This window comes from Colletotrichum paranaense, assembly GCF_030867605.1.
Source record: "Colletotrichum paranaense strain IMI 384185 chromosome Unknown Scaffold_16.1, whole genome shotgun sequence".
In the NCBI taxonomy this organism is placed as follows: domain Eukaryota; kingdom Fungi; phylum Ascomycota; class Sordariomycetes; order Glomerellales; family Glomerellaceae; genus Colletotrichum; species Colletotrichum paranaense.
The window spans coordinates 1-14119 of NW_026848974.1; the positions used below are offsets into that span (position 1 = coordinate 1).

The 14119-nt window shown below is 49.8% G+C and overlaps 5 protein-coding genes across 5 annotated transcripts; 2 read left to right on the top strand and 3 right to left on the bottom strand.

The window, feature by feature from the left end:
- Nucleotides 1-396: 396 nt before the first annotated feature.
- Nucleotides 397-1870, bottom strand: CPAR01_14534 (membrane dipeptidase; the record flags this gene model as incomplete). Its single annotated transcript, XM_060498785.1, has 5 exons — nt 397-1025; nt 1078-1198; nt 1251-1314; nt 1371-1599; nt 1663-1870. 5 exons carry the CDS (start codon nt 1868-1870, stop codon nt 397-399), a joined length of 1251 nt encoding a protein of 416 aa, XP_060342248.1.
- Nucleotides 1871-2740: 870 nt separating this feature from the next.
- On the bottom strand, nt 2741-6239 carry CPAR01_14535 (uncharacterized protein; the record flags this gene model as incomplete). Its single annotated transcript, XM_060498786.1, has 6 exons — nt 2741-2871; nt 2919-3405; nt 3461-3819; nt 3893-4742; nt 5185-5993; nt 6044-6239. 6 exons carry the CDS (start codon nt 6237-6239, stop codon nt 2741-2743), a joined length of 2832 nt encoding a protein of 943 aa, XP_060342249.1.
- Nucleotides 6240-6691: 452 nt separating this feature from the next.
- On the top strand, nt 6692-8304 carry CPAR01_14536 (uncharacterized protein; the record flags this gene model as incomplete). The annotated part of the gene is made up of 2 exons (XM_060498787.1): nt 6692-7130; nt 8051-8304. The coding sequence occupies 2 exons, from the start codon at nt 6692-6694 to the stop codon at nt 8302-8304; spliced, it is 693 nt and encodes a 230-aa protein (XP_060342250.1).
- Nucleotides 8305-8819: 515 nt separating this feature from the next.
- On the top strand, nt 8820-11014 carry CPAR01_14537 (extracellular alkaline serine protease; the record flags this gene model as incomplete). Its single annotated transcript, XM_060498788.1, has 3 exons — nt 8820-9865; nt 10100-10337; nt 10379-11014. The coding sequence occupies 3 exons, from the start codon at nt 8820-8822 to the stop codon at nt 11012-11014; spliced, it is 1920 nt and encodes a 639-aa protein (XP_060342251.1).
- A 113-nt stretch (nt 11015-11127) lies between these two features.
- Nucleotides 11128-13033, bottom strand: CPAR01_14538 (uncharacterized protein; the record flags this gene model as incomplete). Its single annotated transcript, XM_060498789.1, has 4 exons — nt 11128-11297; nt 11354-11810; nt 11889-12247; nt 12298-13033. 4 exons carry the CDS (start codon nt 13031-13033, stop codon nt 11128-11130), a joined length of 1722 nt encoding a protein of 573 aa, XP_060342252.1.
- Nucleotides 13034-14119: the final 1086 nt, after the last annotated feature.

A 14119-nucleotide genomic window follows, 5' to 3' on the forward strand; every position in this document is an offset into this window, starting at 1 on the left:
GGGGGGGGGGGTTATTGCTTCCCGCGGAAACGTCTTATCACGGTTGAAGTCATCCGCGGCCATGACTTGTGCAGATGCTACCCCGCGCATAATGTTGCAGCGACCAGCTGTGCTTCCGAGAATGGGTAGTTTGCGATTTTATAGACCCTTTTTTTTTTTTTTTTTTTTGGGAGGCGTCGAGACAGTCGAACTAGGTATCAAGACAGTATCAGGTATCAGTCACCAGGATTCGGCTTCAGTGAGATTATAAGCTCAGAATTTGGGGCGATATGATGAACCGTGAACCTTGAATGGATTACTCACATCATCCGTACAGTATACTTGCGAAGGAGTAATCATGCAATTTTTCAATTCAAGAGAATCATTTCATGAAATTTCATTGGATAGTTTTTAGTCCTATTTGTCGTCCAGATACAAGCCCTCATCCGGAGGCGGAACACCATACCAGTCCAAGCCCAGCTTATCCTCAGGATCAGGATCCGGCATCTGGTAGTACCCATCATACCTCCACCAAGTCCGATCTTCCCACACATCCTCAACCGGCAATACTCCTTCAGCCTTCATCTTATCCCTGACCTTCTCAACACCACGCCACACTCTCAAGATATTCTCACCAGCGACCTTAGCAAGCTGCTCCTCAGTTGCACCCCTGTCAAGAATAGCCTTGAGAAGTCTCGGGTAGCACTTGACGTCCTCCAAGCCGGGAATGACAGATGCGATACCGTCAAAGTCGGAGCCGAGACCGACATGGTCCCAGCCGATGCGCTCAGCAATGTAGAATAAGTGGTCGAGAACCATATCCATCTTGGCGTCCCTCCTACGTGTGGTGACATGCTCCGGAACAAAGGTCACCATCACGATGCCACCGTTGGCTGGGACCATGTCTAGGATGTGGTCCGGGACGTTGCGGGGACAGTCAAAGACGCCCTTGACGTTGGAGTGGGAGAACATGATTGGTGCGCGGGTCTGCTCGAGGACTTGCTTGGCGCAGTCTTCTGAGACGTGGGAGATGTCTACAATCATTCCTGCGGAGGGCTGGTGAGCGGGCTGCTTGTTTGACCGAACTGTCTTGCTCACCTAATCTGTTCATCTCGATCAATGCTGCACGTCCCAGCTTAGAGAGTCCGCCGTGCACAGCGCCGACTTTGGATGTTGAGCTATCGGCGAATGCATTGTTGCAGACATGAGTGAGAGTGCACTAGCAAAATCAGTACCAAAACTACCAGCATCTCTAAGCATTTCCAACTTACATATCTGACGCCCAGGCGGTAAAATGCTCTGATAATACCAATACTGTTGCCAGCCATGTGCAATCTACCAATCTGGTCAGTCTCTCGTGAGCCTCTCAACTCCTCAAATTGAACACGCACCCTTCAATACCGATGGAGCAAGCTATCCTCCCAGACTCGTATATCTTCTTCACATCATTTGGTCCATTCACCAATTCAAACGTCTCCGGGTACGACTCAACAAGCCGAAGCGTCATATCAATCTGCTCAATGGCGTCGCGCGCCATGTCCGAGTACTCTGCTGTCGAAAAGTTCTCCGCGGACCTGAGACAAGGGACGCAAATGGACCAGAATTGGCCTCCGACGGCACCTTTATGTCGTGTAAGTCATGTAGATCTACGGGGGTAAAACGAGACAGGATCTAGCAACTCACCCTCTCTCAGTCGGGGGATATCCGTCATTCCCCTCTCAAATCCATTTGCGAAATCGAATTTCGGATTGTTGTGAATCTTGCCGTGAAAGCATGCCCGCGGTTGCTGAGGCAGGTCATTGTGGCCGTCGATGAGCGGCGTCCTGAGAAGAACACGCTTGACTCGCTCGTCAATGTCAAGCTTCTGATAGGGATGGTCTGACGATGCCATCGTATGAGTGCACGGTTTGTCGTTCAATCGGATATTGCTGCCAGCCTCAGTATACGATTGATCTGATGAGGGTCTGATAATTAAAGAATCAAGTTATGCGCGGAGTTCGTCAAGCTGCTATTCATTTTCGTTTAGTCTGAGTGTCTACGTTCCCTCGGTCAACTATTGTTAGAGACTAACAGTGTGGGTTTCCCGCGCAAAAAGAAGGGACCCATAGATATGAACCCGACCTTTGATTTGGCCGCCACATATCCCATGGAGTCATGTTTGAATGTTCGGATAATAAGATCCAGGGTCTTCCTTGACCCCGCTGGTTCGGACCCAGATAAGAGCTAAGTTGGGGCTTATCTTGAGAATGGAACCCGCTGATGCCAATGAAGCTGACTTCTGGGCTCCAAGATCCCGGGTCGACGAATCATCGTGAGCCCACGTCACTTGCCATCCAGACTGTGCAAGAGAATAGCTTCGCGAGCTAAAATGGGACGAAATAAGCTTCTGGTTCTCGGATTGAGAATCATTTCTATTTCAGACCAATGGATTAATTGTTGGCTTATTTTCTAGCAAGGCCTTTGAAGGGGAGGAATCCAAACGTCAGATTCAAAAGACCAGCTGAACGCCATCGCACTTCAGAGACCAGGTCCCTGATATCGTGTGAACGCAAAACTCCCATGAACCAAAGCACCAGCCAATCCTACATATTAAAGAAAAAGGCCAGCATAAAGGTGCGCTATAATCGAGAGAAATAAAGGAGAATCAATCATTCGTGTCGTACATCATAATCTTCGTGGGTATTCATAACGTCATCAGAAGACAGGGCCCCTCGGGCTTCCACAGTCTCACTTTCACACTTCACTTGAGCGGTGCAGCAAGTCACTTGCCACCGCTCGTTTTCTTATTCGTACGTCGTCCCAGCACTTTCATCTCGGGATCAACAACCAATGCCTTGAGGCGGTGGTCGATCTCGTCAATACCTGCTGCGATTGTTCGGTCTAGCCGCCATTCTATTAGTGACAGCTCACAGCTCAAAAAGCGTGGGTAGTAGACCTACGGAGAGTATCGCGAAGACTCAGAGCATGGTCAAACGCACCAGACAGCTGCGCCTGCTGAGTCTCGCCAGGTCCCCAATGACGTTGCAGGCTGTCCATAGACAGCTTACCAAGTGAGGCTAAAGTCCTGAAGTGGGCTGCGTAAAAGACGGCCACCGCGTTGAGGAGAGCTCCCGCGTCGTTGTCTCGCGGTGTCCTGTTCCTGAGGAGGTCTCGGTAGATGAAAATCAGCTGCCACAAGGTGGCCCACAGAGCAGGCAAGTCTTGTTCGGGAACTTTAGTCGCAGCAGCTTTGAGCTTGTCGAGTGCCTTGAGGATATCTCTCTCGGCTGTCTCGAGAGCCATGCGGGCGATGGCTCTCAATTCTGCCTTGGCAGGCAAGGGCAGGTATTTCACTGCTCCAGTATCGTCGCGAATGAAGACGAAGTCGTCCTGGCAGCAGATCTTGTACATGCATTTCATGGTGTGGACCTTGTCCAGAAGTTCCATCTGTGACACAGTCAGCACTGGGAGCAATGTGCGTTGGGTAGATGCTGCGCTATACCTGTGGCCGTCTGACGTATGAGCGCGACCTTTGAGGCGCGGAGTACATCTTGATGAAATGTTCGATGCTCCCTTCAAAGGTGCCGCGGTCCTCGGGTAATATCATCTGCTCTGCCCATTTGACGAGGTCCTGATATGAGGGAACACCCCCATGCTCTCTGGAAAGAACACAACCTGAGTGAACCTGTCGTGACATGTCATCCAGGCACTGGTAGTTTCGCAACGTGGTGGGAAGCCGAAACTGGGGCCAGCCACGAGTAAAGACTACCGCTCCCTTAAAGATTGGCTCTAAGTATTGAGGTCGGGCGGTTCTGAGCAGCTCCTTGACCTCAATGTCCTTAACTCTGTCCAACCCAGCGACTGAGACGTATTAGCTTGTTAACGAGCATAGTTTTAACTGGAGATTTTCCAGTGACGATGATCGTAAACTCACAGCGCTGTTGGGTCAAGCTGTTTGCGATCACAATCAAGTCTTCCCGAAAGCAGGAGCTCTGGGGTTCCTTCGGATGAGCCTTGACGCATCTGTCACAAACACCCTCCGCAGTACATGTAACCTTCTGTATACGGCATCTCATACAAGCACCGACGGTGCGGACCATATTGGTTTTGGTATTGTCCGATTTCATGGGAGAGAATTTTCTCGATGAGTTGAACAATGGTACTTTGGGCTTGCCCAGGTCTTCCTGATCTCCAGATTCAACGAGAAGAGATGAAAGGGATGAAGGACAACCGTCTAGGGAATGCCCATCCCACAAGGCCACTTCAGAAAAGGAGCTCGTATTTGGCGATGTTGGTACTGCATTTTGCCCTGAGTAGCTGCCTGAAGAAATCCTGATATCCGTGGCGGCCCCTATCTCAGATTCAAGATGGTTCTCTTGTCCTAGATCTAGAGGGGATGGAGGTCGTCTTCCACCAGGGGATGGAGGGATCACTCCAGCTCCAGTGGGAGAGCAGACCCTATAGTAGAACTCGAAGAGTTCTGGATCAGTGCTTGGAATTGTGGATTCAGATGAGATTTCTGCTTGTCTTGTGCCCTTGCCAGGCTGAAGATGTGTCACGTCCGAGTCTGAACCATCGGAGTGACGTGCCGGTTCCTCCAGAAATGATGCATTACCGTCTTCCGGGGAAAAGTTCACTAGGTCCTCGGTTCTTTCTCTGACTAATTCTAAGTCAATGTCAATCATGCTTTGGTCGTCGTCATCTTCTTCATTAGTGTCTTCCCATGGAAAACATTTCAGCGCGAACTCGTGTACATGCCAGAGGATGTGATCATCGTCGACTAGCTGAGTGAGGTCATTGCCGTGTGTACATAAAGGACACGATACAGGTTCCAGCGTGATGCGCTCGCAAACCTCAGATAGAGATGATAGTCCTGTGTACGGTGCAGTATCTTGGTGTTTTTCGGTCACATGTGTTTCCCAACACTGCCGGCTGCTGAAAGAAAGAAAATGCTTGCCTCCACGATCTGAAGGACACCATGGGCAAGTCCATTCGATCCGAGAGTGAAACTGATTTAGGTGATTCATCAGCTTGTCAGAAGTAGACCACATGAGATCAGGCGTGTCGCAGTTTTCGTAATAACAAGCATAGGGCAATATGTCATTAGCTACGTGTTTTCTGACAGAAGTTAGCACCATGATTGCGTCTGCAGAACTACGAGGTTCCCAGCCCTGATTTGATTTACCTCCAGGATGAAGGACTCCTGTGACATTGTTCTGGTATTACATCGGCGCAGTAAGGACAAGCTAGTGGAGTGCCAATCGTGGGTGGTTTAGGACATTTCGGGTACTCTAGATCATCTCGACCTCCGATTCGAGTGGCTCGAGTAGCAACAGATGGTGATTTTTCTTTCAAGAAGACTGATAGATCAAATTGAGAGCCAATTTCCGTGGCTGTATGCGACATCGAAGGGACCACCGATGGGACCACCTTAGGACTTGTTTGACAAGGAATGTTCTCGTCAGGTAGAGCCTGAGACACGACGTCGGGTTCGCAATCTAGGATCTCCTGGTTTGTAGACTGCGGTTCAAATGTCGCTTCCGTTTCTGCAATGGGTTCCTCACGATTCATATGTGATTCTCGAACAAACCGGATCCTATTCCGACGAAGAAGGTTAGCACGTATCAAGCGTCTTTGCACAATCGTCAGTCGACTTTCGTGGAGGAAGTCAGCGATTGCGCCCGTCTGATAGGGCACAGTAGCAGTCGCTTTTGCAAGTTTGCCGCCAAGAATACTGCTCCTCCAGGATTGTACGTAGTCGTCGAAGTCCCCTTCTTTGAGTGATTCATCGGCTTTTTGATAGCGATACTTGACGCCTGATTGCCGAATCCGGGTCGACAGATTGACAAGCTGTGAGATAGTTGCTTTGATGTAAAACATGTGGTACTCAATTTCTCGCCGGTGGATGTCGTCTTGGTGAAGCTCTATCTCGCTATCATCTTCAGAATCTCCGCTTGATGAGCTAGCTTCGTCTGTTGTCTCGCCATCCTGGCGTTTAAAAGCACACTCGGCGATTATTGATGGCTTCAAGCGAGCTATCAAGATTAGTGAAAGAATGAAAACACTACTGAGTACTATCATTTACCTAGTCTCAAGAGATCTTCGAGCGACTCGCATAAGCCATCTAATAGATCTTGAATCAATTGACGTGCATCGGCATGGTCGCGGACTCGATGGTCCAGTGACGATTTGCCCTTCTGATTCGCTTTCATCACTTTGCACCAGAGGTTGTATTCGGCTTCGCGGTACTCAAACCAGTCCAATTCTGATATGTCTGGCATAGAATAACGGGGGGTGGCAAATAGTGCCTGACATGCTACCGCACGTTGACGAATGTCTGTTTTGTGAAGAGAGGAGCGGGATTGGAAATTTCTCGGCGCCATGGTACAACGGGTTTGAAGGAGAGACTCTCAATCTCGGCGGTATGTTAACATTGCCTTGGCGTTGATCACAGATGAGGATTTGAAAGCTGCGATGCCTATTGGGAAGATGGTGTGTTTGAGGTAGCTGGACGTTCCTGCCCGGCGGCTCAGTCCGAGAAGTGCTTATCAGGTGACTCGCTAATAGAGCGAATAGCGTGAGGTTGGTGGGCCTATAACGTTCCTAGATGGCTGCATGATACAGCACACTTTCGTTCTTGACAAATATTTGGAAAGGAAGGACGCTGCCTGGTAGTACTTCTACCATCTGGTCAAACCCGAGGAATCGAATTTTTGTTGACAGTTCGATCAAGATGGGTTCGAAATGCTGGTTCGTCCTTTCACAGACGCACTATCCTCCGCCGGAAATACCCAAAACCGGATTCGGGCCTTCACGAGGCCCGATTTGTCTAGGACACCTGATACCTGACCTCCGACATCTCGACAACATCATCAATCGAGACGAACCGCTCGACATCCCGCCGAACATGCCGATTCATCCGAGCAAGGCGTGGGGGCTAAACCGGCAGATGGACACTGGCCGCGGTGCAGAGATTACCGCGACGGCCAGCGCGCCCATCGCTGCGGCTGCCGGGGTGACGCTTAAGCTAGATGCCGGGTTTGCTTTCGACAAGAGTGTCAGCAATCATTGGGAATTCGAAGCTCTCGAGACGTTCATTATCCAACCTACCAATAATTTCGTCGAGGAAAGTGTCAGTACAAATGAAGTTCGCGACCATCTCAAGAAGCAAGGTCGGTTGAAGACATCGACGATGTTCATGATTACAGGGATTGCCATAGCGCGAGGCGCTTCCAGTGGGGCTTCTATAACTGCAATTAAGAAGACAGTTGGGGGGCCAGGGATGTGAGTAGTCGCCAGACGGCCTCTCTTAAGCAACTATTGGGTGTAGGACTGACCGCACGTACGCATAGTGAAGCTCCGCTCGGCATCGCTGAAATGGACTTACAAGTTGGCTGCTCGAAGGACAAAGCCGTTGCAACATCGGCACACAGATTGACCGACTTCGTATGGGCAGTTCGCTTGGCAAAGATATCAAAAGGCTTTATCGATCGGAAGTGGTCTTTTGAAACGCTTTCACATGGCGCAACATTTGGAAGTTTGGACAGCGAAATGGATATCGGTGGTGAAGTCACCCAAACATTGCGAGACGAAGGGCTTGATGTATGCCCATGCCCAATGAACATCAATGACGATGTGTTTGTTCTGAACCATGATAGTCTGCCAACACCCGATAATAGAGCCATTTGAAGTTCATGATGGGGAATTAAATGCTGCTTTGATTGATGCTCCAAACCCCCGTTATATCCACTTACTTACTTACTTACTTTTACTTGGCCAGGCCCTAGGGTGCTTGTAGATACCACGCAAGGAGCGTCTTCACTGTTCATCGTATGCTTCCAAGGGCCCGAGGCAGCTTCATCATTCATCTCTCGAACGTTTACAAGACTCGCCGGGCTTTGCCAGCCTTGATATCTATCCTGTGCCCGCGCAGCATGCAGTCAGCTCATTCGCTGATCAATGCACCAATCAGGATTTGGTCACCCCACATGAGAAGGCTTGAAGGCAAATCTCTGGGGATTCTTTCGTCTAGCTGCCGCATACGCAACTTTTGTAAACACGTAACAGTCGCGTTCACCACTCACCCTAATAGCAGCAATGGTCCCTACGCTGGGACGCGATGCGCTCCAACTCGCAAACCATGGCCTGCGAACTATCTCCGATACGGTATCTGAACTCTTCAGGAGTGGTAATACCCCGAAAGCATTCCTGGTCAATCTGAGGGTTCAGCTGGTTTTCATAGCTGAGTGGCTCAAGGAGACGAGAGGGCTCGAGCTCCCAAATAATGTCGACCGCGTTCTGAAGCTTTTAGCTCTCCTGGAGGAGCTGGGTCAAGTAGGTTCATAGTGCTAAGCTTGACTTCCACCAATTACATAACGCCCAACGAACTGACGAAGACTTCTGCTTTAGTACCCTAGAACTTTCAAGGTTACTGTCGAGGCAGGCGATCTCAGCCAATACGAGATCCTTCAACGCCGGGATGCAGGCAGAAGCAAATTCAAACAGGCTATGCGCATATTAGCGTCGTATAAGAAACTACGAAGACAAGACCATTTTCTTCAAGCATTGGCCAAAATCCACATATCAACTCAGCCAAGTCGGATGACCGAGTTGCTCGAAGTAACGCCTGATAGCAAGGATTTGAAGGCGCAGCAGCGATGGGACTGTCAAGGGTATATCAGCGCGCTATACGAAACTCTATCCCCTATATGTCTATGCTCTCAGGATAATATGGCGGGCCACATCACGGCAAACTTACAGCTTCGGGGGTGTGGTTCTCATGCCGAACCCCCTGATGCTATGAAATTCCGACTCTTCTTCCTGGATCATCCGCATCGACAGGATCATCCCGCCCTGTCTCAATGGCAGGACGTGCAAATTTCTATCCCAAGAACCAGGTGCGCAGTGCCTTAATCACTGACTTAAGGTTGTGGTCGCCGTACGTTGACATTGCTTGCAGGAGAGCTAGGTATGCGGATGATCCATCTTCTACTCCCATGGCGCAAAATGCCATAGCGGTTTCTAAGCAAACCTTCTGTCAACTCATAACATGCAGAAACCAATGCCAGTTGAGTTTCGAAGCACTAAGCGATGGAAAGGTGTTCATGCAGCCTATGCAACGATTCTCTGTCGGCTTCCTTCTTCACGAGTCCAGCATCTCACTCCACGATCTAGTGACCCATCACGGGGCAAGGCTGAATCCGTCACGCAAAATCTTGCTATCTTATGTGCTAGCTAAGTCTTTCTGGCAACTATATGGGTCCGAATGGATGCGTAACCCATGGACCAAGAGCGACGTTCATTTCATGTTCGAACAGCGGGGCGAAAAACTCGCTGGCATCTATGTCAATGAGCCTTTCCTCTCAGCACACTTTGACGGCTGTACGGAGTCAAAGAATTCCGCGATGGTGCATTCTTTCCCCAAGATTCTTGCTCTAGGGACTATGCTTCTCGAAATAGAGCTCGGTGTCGGTATAGAGACCCTCAGACTACCCAGTGATGTGCAAGTTGACGGTAGACCACACGCGAATACGGATCTTATTGTTGGAAAAAGAGTACTTGCGGCGAAGAGAGCGGAGAATGACTTCTTTGCTGCCTTTGCAGACGTAGTAGAGCGGTGTCTTGATATACACAGTTTTCTGGAATATGCAGATGATGACGAGGGCCTCCGCCACGCAATAGAGGAGCGCATCGTTAACGTTCTTCATTCGTGTTACCGTACCAATTGGACCAACGACCCCGACTTTGAGGAAATAACTCCAGTCATTCTGAATCCTCCTACGTCAAGTCGAACACTGAAGTCTCCTGGCAGAGCATCCAATGACCAGCATGGCGCAAGGCTCATCGGTTCGAACAGCCAGGCCAATTGGGATTCACCGCAAGATCATCTCAACGTATCTCATCTCAGGTGTGTTGTTTTCCCCGGGTTCGGTTGTCTTAAGGAGCTAACGAGCTAGTGCTTCTTCTCTGCCTACATCGCTCGCCTACGGTCCTATGTCAAGGTATGATGCCCCAGCCAATGGAATAATGGAGTAGAAGCTGACAGCTGGTGATGTAGCGGTACCTTGTCATCAACTCATTGGTTCGAAGAGTTCGACACATTCGACCGAGTTATTCGGAGTCCTTTATCCAAGAATTATAGTTCTCAGCCATCAAGGATTGCAATCCTGGACACTGGAGTTCGACGTGAACTAAGAAGCCTCACCACGAGTTACGAAGACTTCATTTCGGTCAACGGGTTCAACCACCAGGACAACACGAATCATGGGACCTGCGCGGTCGCCTTGATTAAAAAGATATACACGTCCGCGCAGATCTATGTCGGAAGAGTATTTGAGGGACACAATGCCTCCGATGATACAGCCAGTCTAATGGCACGGGTGAGTGAAGTCCAATTTCCGAATACTCGTGACTAACAAAGAAGGCGATTTACCATGCTCGGACTGTCTGGGAAGCCGACATCATAGTAATGCCTTCAGGTTTCGACGCAGCAAATACAGATCTGGAGCTTGCCATCAATGATGCTTGCAATGCCAAAGTTCTTACCTTTGCGGCGGCATCCAACTTTGGCAACATCAGAGATATTGCCTTTCCAGCCCGTCTTTACACCAGCCTGAAACTATTCTGCATGTTTTCTACGACGGCCGGTATTCGAGCGAATTGCGACTTCAATCCTTCGCCATCACCGCACGCGAAATACAACTTCGCAGTACTTGGTGAAGATGTCGAGCTACCAATACCTGCTCTATCGAGTGAGCCGTTCAAGCTCAGTGGAACATCCTTTTCCGCCATAATTGCGGCGGCAATCGCAGGGCAAATCCTCGAATTCGTTCGCCACGAACATGCTCATGGATGGATACCCTGCGCTGACAAAATACGCACGGTAGAGGGCATGTCTGCAGTTTTCTCGGCCATGGCGAAAGATAAGGACAATGGCTATCACTGTATAGCGCCATGGAAAATCCTTTCTCAGAGATTGCGCCATGAGACAGTTAATAAAGCTGAAGCACGGGAAGACCTTCGCATCACAATTATCCGAGCATTGGAAACATGTTAGACGAGATGGATTCAGCTTCTATGAACTTCAATCGTGTTCCGCTCGCTAGTCAAATTTGAGTAAAGAAAGTCTTCCGGTAGCCATCGGTGGGGATAAGGAAATCAAAGTCATTATCAACAACTTCCCATAACATCGTCTTCATCGTCTTGTTCTCCAGCAGCGGAGCGTTTACCACCGACCGACTTTTTGGGTTGCCTTCGTTTGAGAACCTTCATCTCTGGATCTACAACTAGAGTCTTGAGACGCTGATCAATAACGTTCACGCCTGCAGTAATCTGTCGATCTGGTGGAGATTAGACTTGTTGACTCAACGGTGACAGGTAATCTGAGTATGCTCACAGAAGGTATCGCGGAGGCTCAAGGCATTTTCAAATGAATTGGCAATCTCTCCGTAACTGGTCTTATCCAGAGTCATTCTTAACGCTGCTGATGTGCGAAAAGAACTTCCGTAGAAGACCGCCATGGCATTAAGAAGAGACTCGGCATTATTGGCGGTATGCCATGACCGTATGTTCTTGAGCAAGTCTCGATAGATGAGCATCATTTGCCACAATGCGGCCCAGACAGCTGGCCTGTCGTTGATATCCATTTTGTTCTTCAGATACTTGTCTAATTCGGCGAGAATATCTCGTTCAGATGCTTCCAGAGCGGACTTGGCGACGCCTCTCATCTGAGCTTGTGCTGAGAATGACAGCTCGGTAATTGGACTATTGTCCGATGGCGCGAAGTAGAAATTTGGCGTCCGATATACTTTGTACATTGACTTGAAGGTATGTACCTTTTGCAAGAGTTGCATCTGGAAGCTGTTAGAGGTGGCCACTCTCGGACGCCTGCATATAGTACGGAGACGTTCATGCAGGCATTCAGTTCATACCTGGGGCCGATGACTAACAACGCTATAGCGGCTGCATTGGGAAGGCTTGGAGTAGTGTCTGATGAACGATTCAATGCCACCTTCGAATGTCCTATGATCTTCTGGCAAAACCTGGCGTTCGGCCCACTTGACGAGCTGTTCCTGCGACAATGCGGGATTGGGATGATCTCTCGAAAAGGTGCAACCGCCGTGATTAGGTGCTGTGCAATAGTAATTCCTCAAGGCTGCAGGGATCGAAGCTTTACTGTAGTCCTTCTCAAAGAGAATCTGCCCGTGAAAGACCGGCCCTCGGAACTCAGGCCGTGCTTGTCTCAGTGTATCATTAACAGCGCGGTCTTCCTTTTGAGCCAAGCAAGTGACTAGAATAGGTCAGGTTTGAGTATATCAAGCTGGAAGTACCACGGCTCACATCTCCTGGAGGAACACTCCTTGGCAACGGTGCTCAAATCTCCCCGGATACAACAGACCTCAGCAGATTGTTCCTTGTTGCTGAAGGTTGTGCATGTACCACACGGATCGGTAGTCGAGCAGGGTACCTTCTGGATTCGGCATTTCAGGCAAGCTCCAGTCCCTCTCACTTGATTAACCTTTCTGACATCTTTGACAACCCGTTGTCTGGAGGCTGCTGACTTCTTGGTAACGCGTGTAGGGGCATCGACCTGAAGAGTCAGAGATCTGGGAGGATTCTGAGTTGGATCGTAGTGCGGCGTAGTCAACTTGTCGTCGTATCCACGCAGCCGGCTAAGGTCGCCGTAGGATCCCTGACCATGTAGTTGAACCTCGAGAGAGGATGGGGAGCTGGATAGAATGGAAGCCGGTTCATCGTTGGGCGTTACAGGTTCCGGGGTGTGAACAGAGGAAGAGTCGTCCGTAATGGAGCGGGTGCCAACGGAGGCTGGATAGGTAGGGAACATCTCGGACACTCGGCCGTCATCTGAGGAGAGTCCTGAAGAGCTGGAAGTGTCCCCAATGTACTGGGCCCAGGTCGCCTCCTCGAAGTAGGTCTCTTGAGGCCTTTGTTCATTTGAAAAGACTTCTTGACCGCCTCGAGCAAGCCTAGGTGTGACATAGAAAGATGCTGGGCTGTTTGCCGACCTCCTCGGGTAGGTGCCCAAGAAGATGTGGATATCACTCCCAACCTCCATTTCGGTCATGTAAGTCGATGTGACTGGATAGGTCTTGCAGAAGGGTAATTTCAGAGACCCAGTGTTTGGCAAGGATTGCAGGATTTGACAGCTGTAATGTGATCCCCGGGATGTGTTGTTTCTAAGTTTTGTGAGGGGTTTTGCTACATCCTCAATAGTTTATAGACCATCTCGTGCTGAGGCTCTTCAATCCCATGCATCGCGAGCCATGGTGTTGTAGATTTCGGTGACAACTGTACACGCTATTGGCCAATTCACATAAGCCCCGTAAAAACGGAATACCAATCAGACACCCATGTTTGACCGAGAATTGCAACCGTTCATGCGCGCAGCGTAGACCGGTCTACCTATGGCTCCCCGGCCGGCGTTACATAAGCCGGGAATCGCAGCTGAAGATGACCAGTAAGCGCCGGACAGCGTGAATGCGTGTCTGGAGGATGGTGCAGTTCATGTTCACCCAAGAGCATGGATGACCTCGAGCCTTTGTTTTGACAAACTGGGATGAAATATGGAGGAAGACCATGTCGAGGTCGACCATGTGAGAACCAATTACCTAGACCATGGGGGATATGTGATTATTTATCTTGTCTCGATAGGTTTCATTTGCAAGACTCTCTGTGTCTCTACATGGAACGATGGCAGCCGCGTGCTACCTTCAGCTACACCCCCCTGCGTATTGCCCGGCATGCAGCACACTTGGCGATGTCACAGGGCTTTCTGTCATCTCAGACGAAGATTGTGAACTGTGTGTTTTATTCTCTCACCATGGGAGCTTCTGACTTAGGACTTACGAACGTTGCTCTATCCTCCTTCTTGATGGTGATGGCAACGACGAGTGACGAGAGCACTATACTTGTGTTGAGCTTTGAGGCAGGGTTCTAAAGCTCAGCAATTCTTATAGAACAAGGTTTGAACAGCTCTGTACGAGACTAACTTGTGTCTCAATAGGTATCAGGAGGATCACTGAGAAGATTGATATACTGAAGAGGCAGCGCCGGAAAGGGCCCTCGGAAGGAATGCCTTTGCTGGCGTTCCGTTCCCGGACGACCGATAATTAGCGGGGCAGCCGGCCGGGAATGGCGGGGT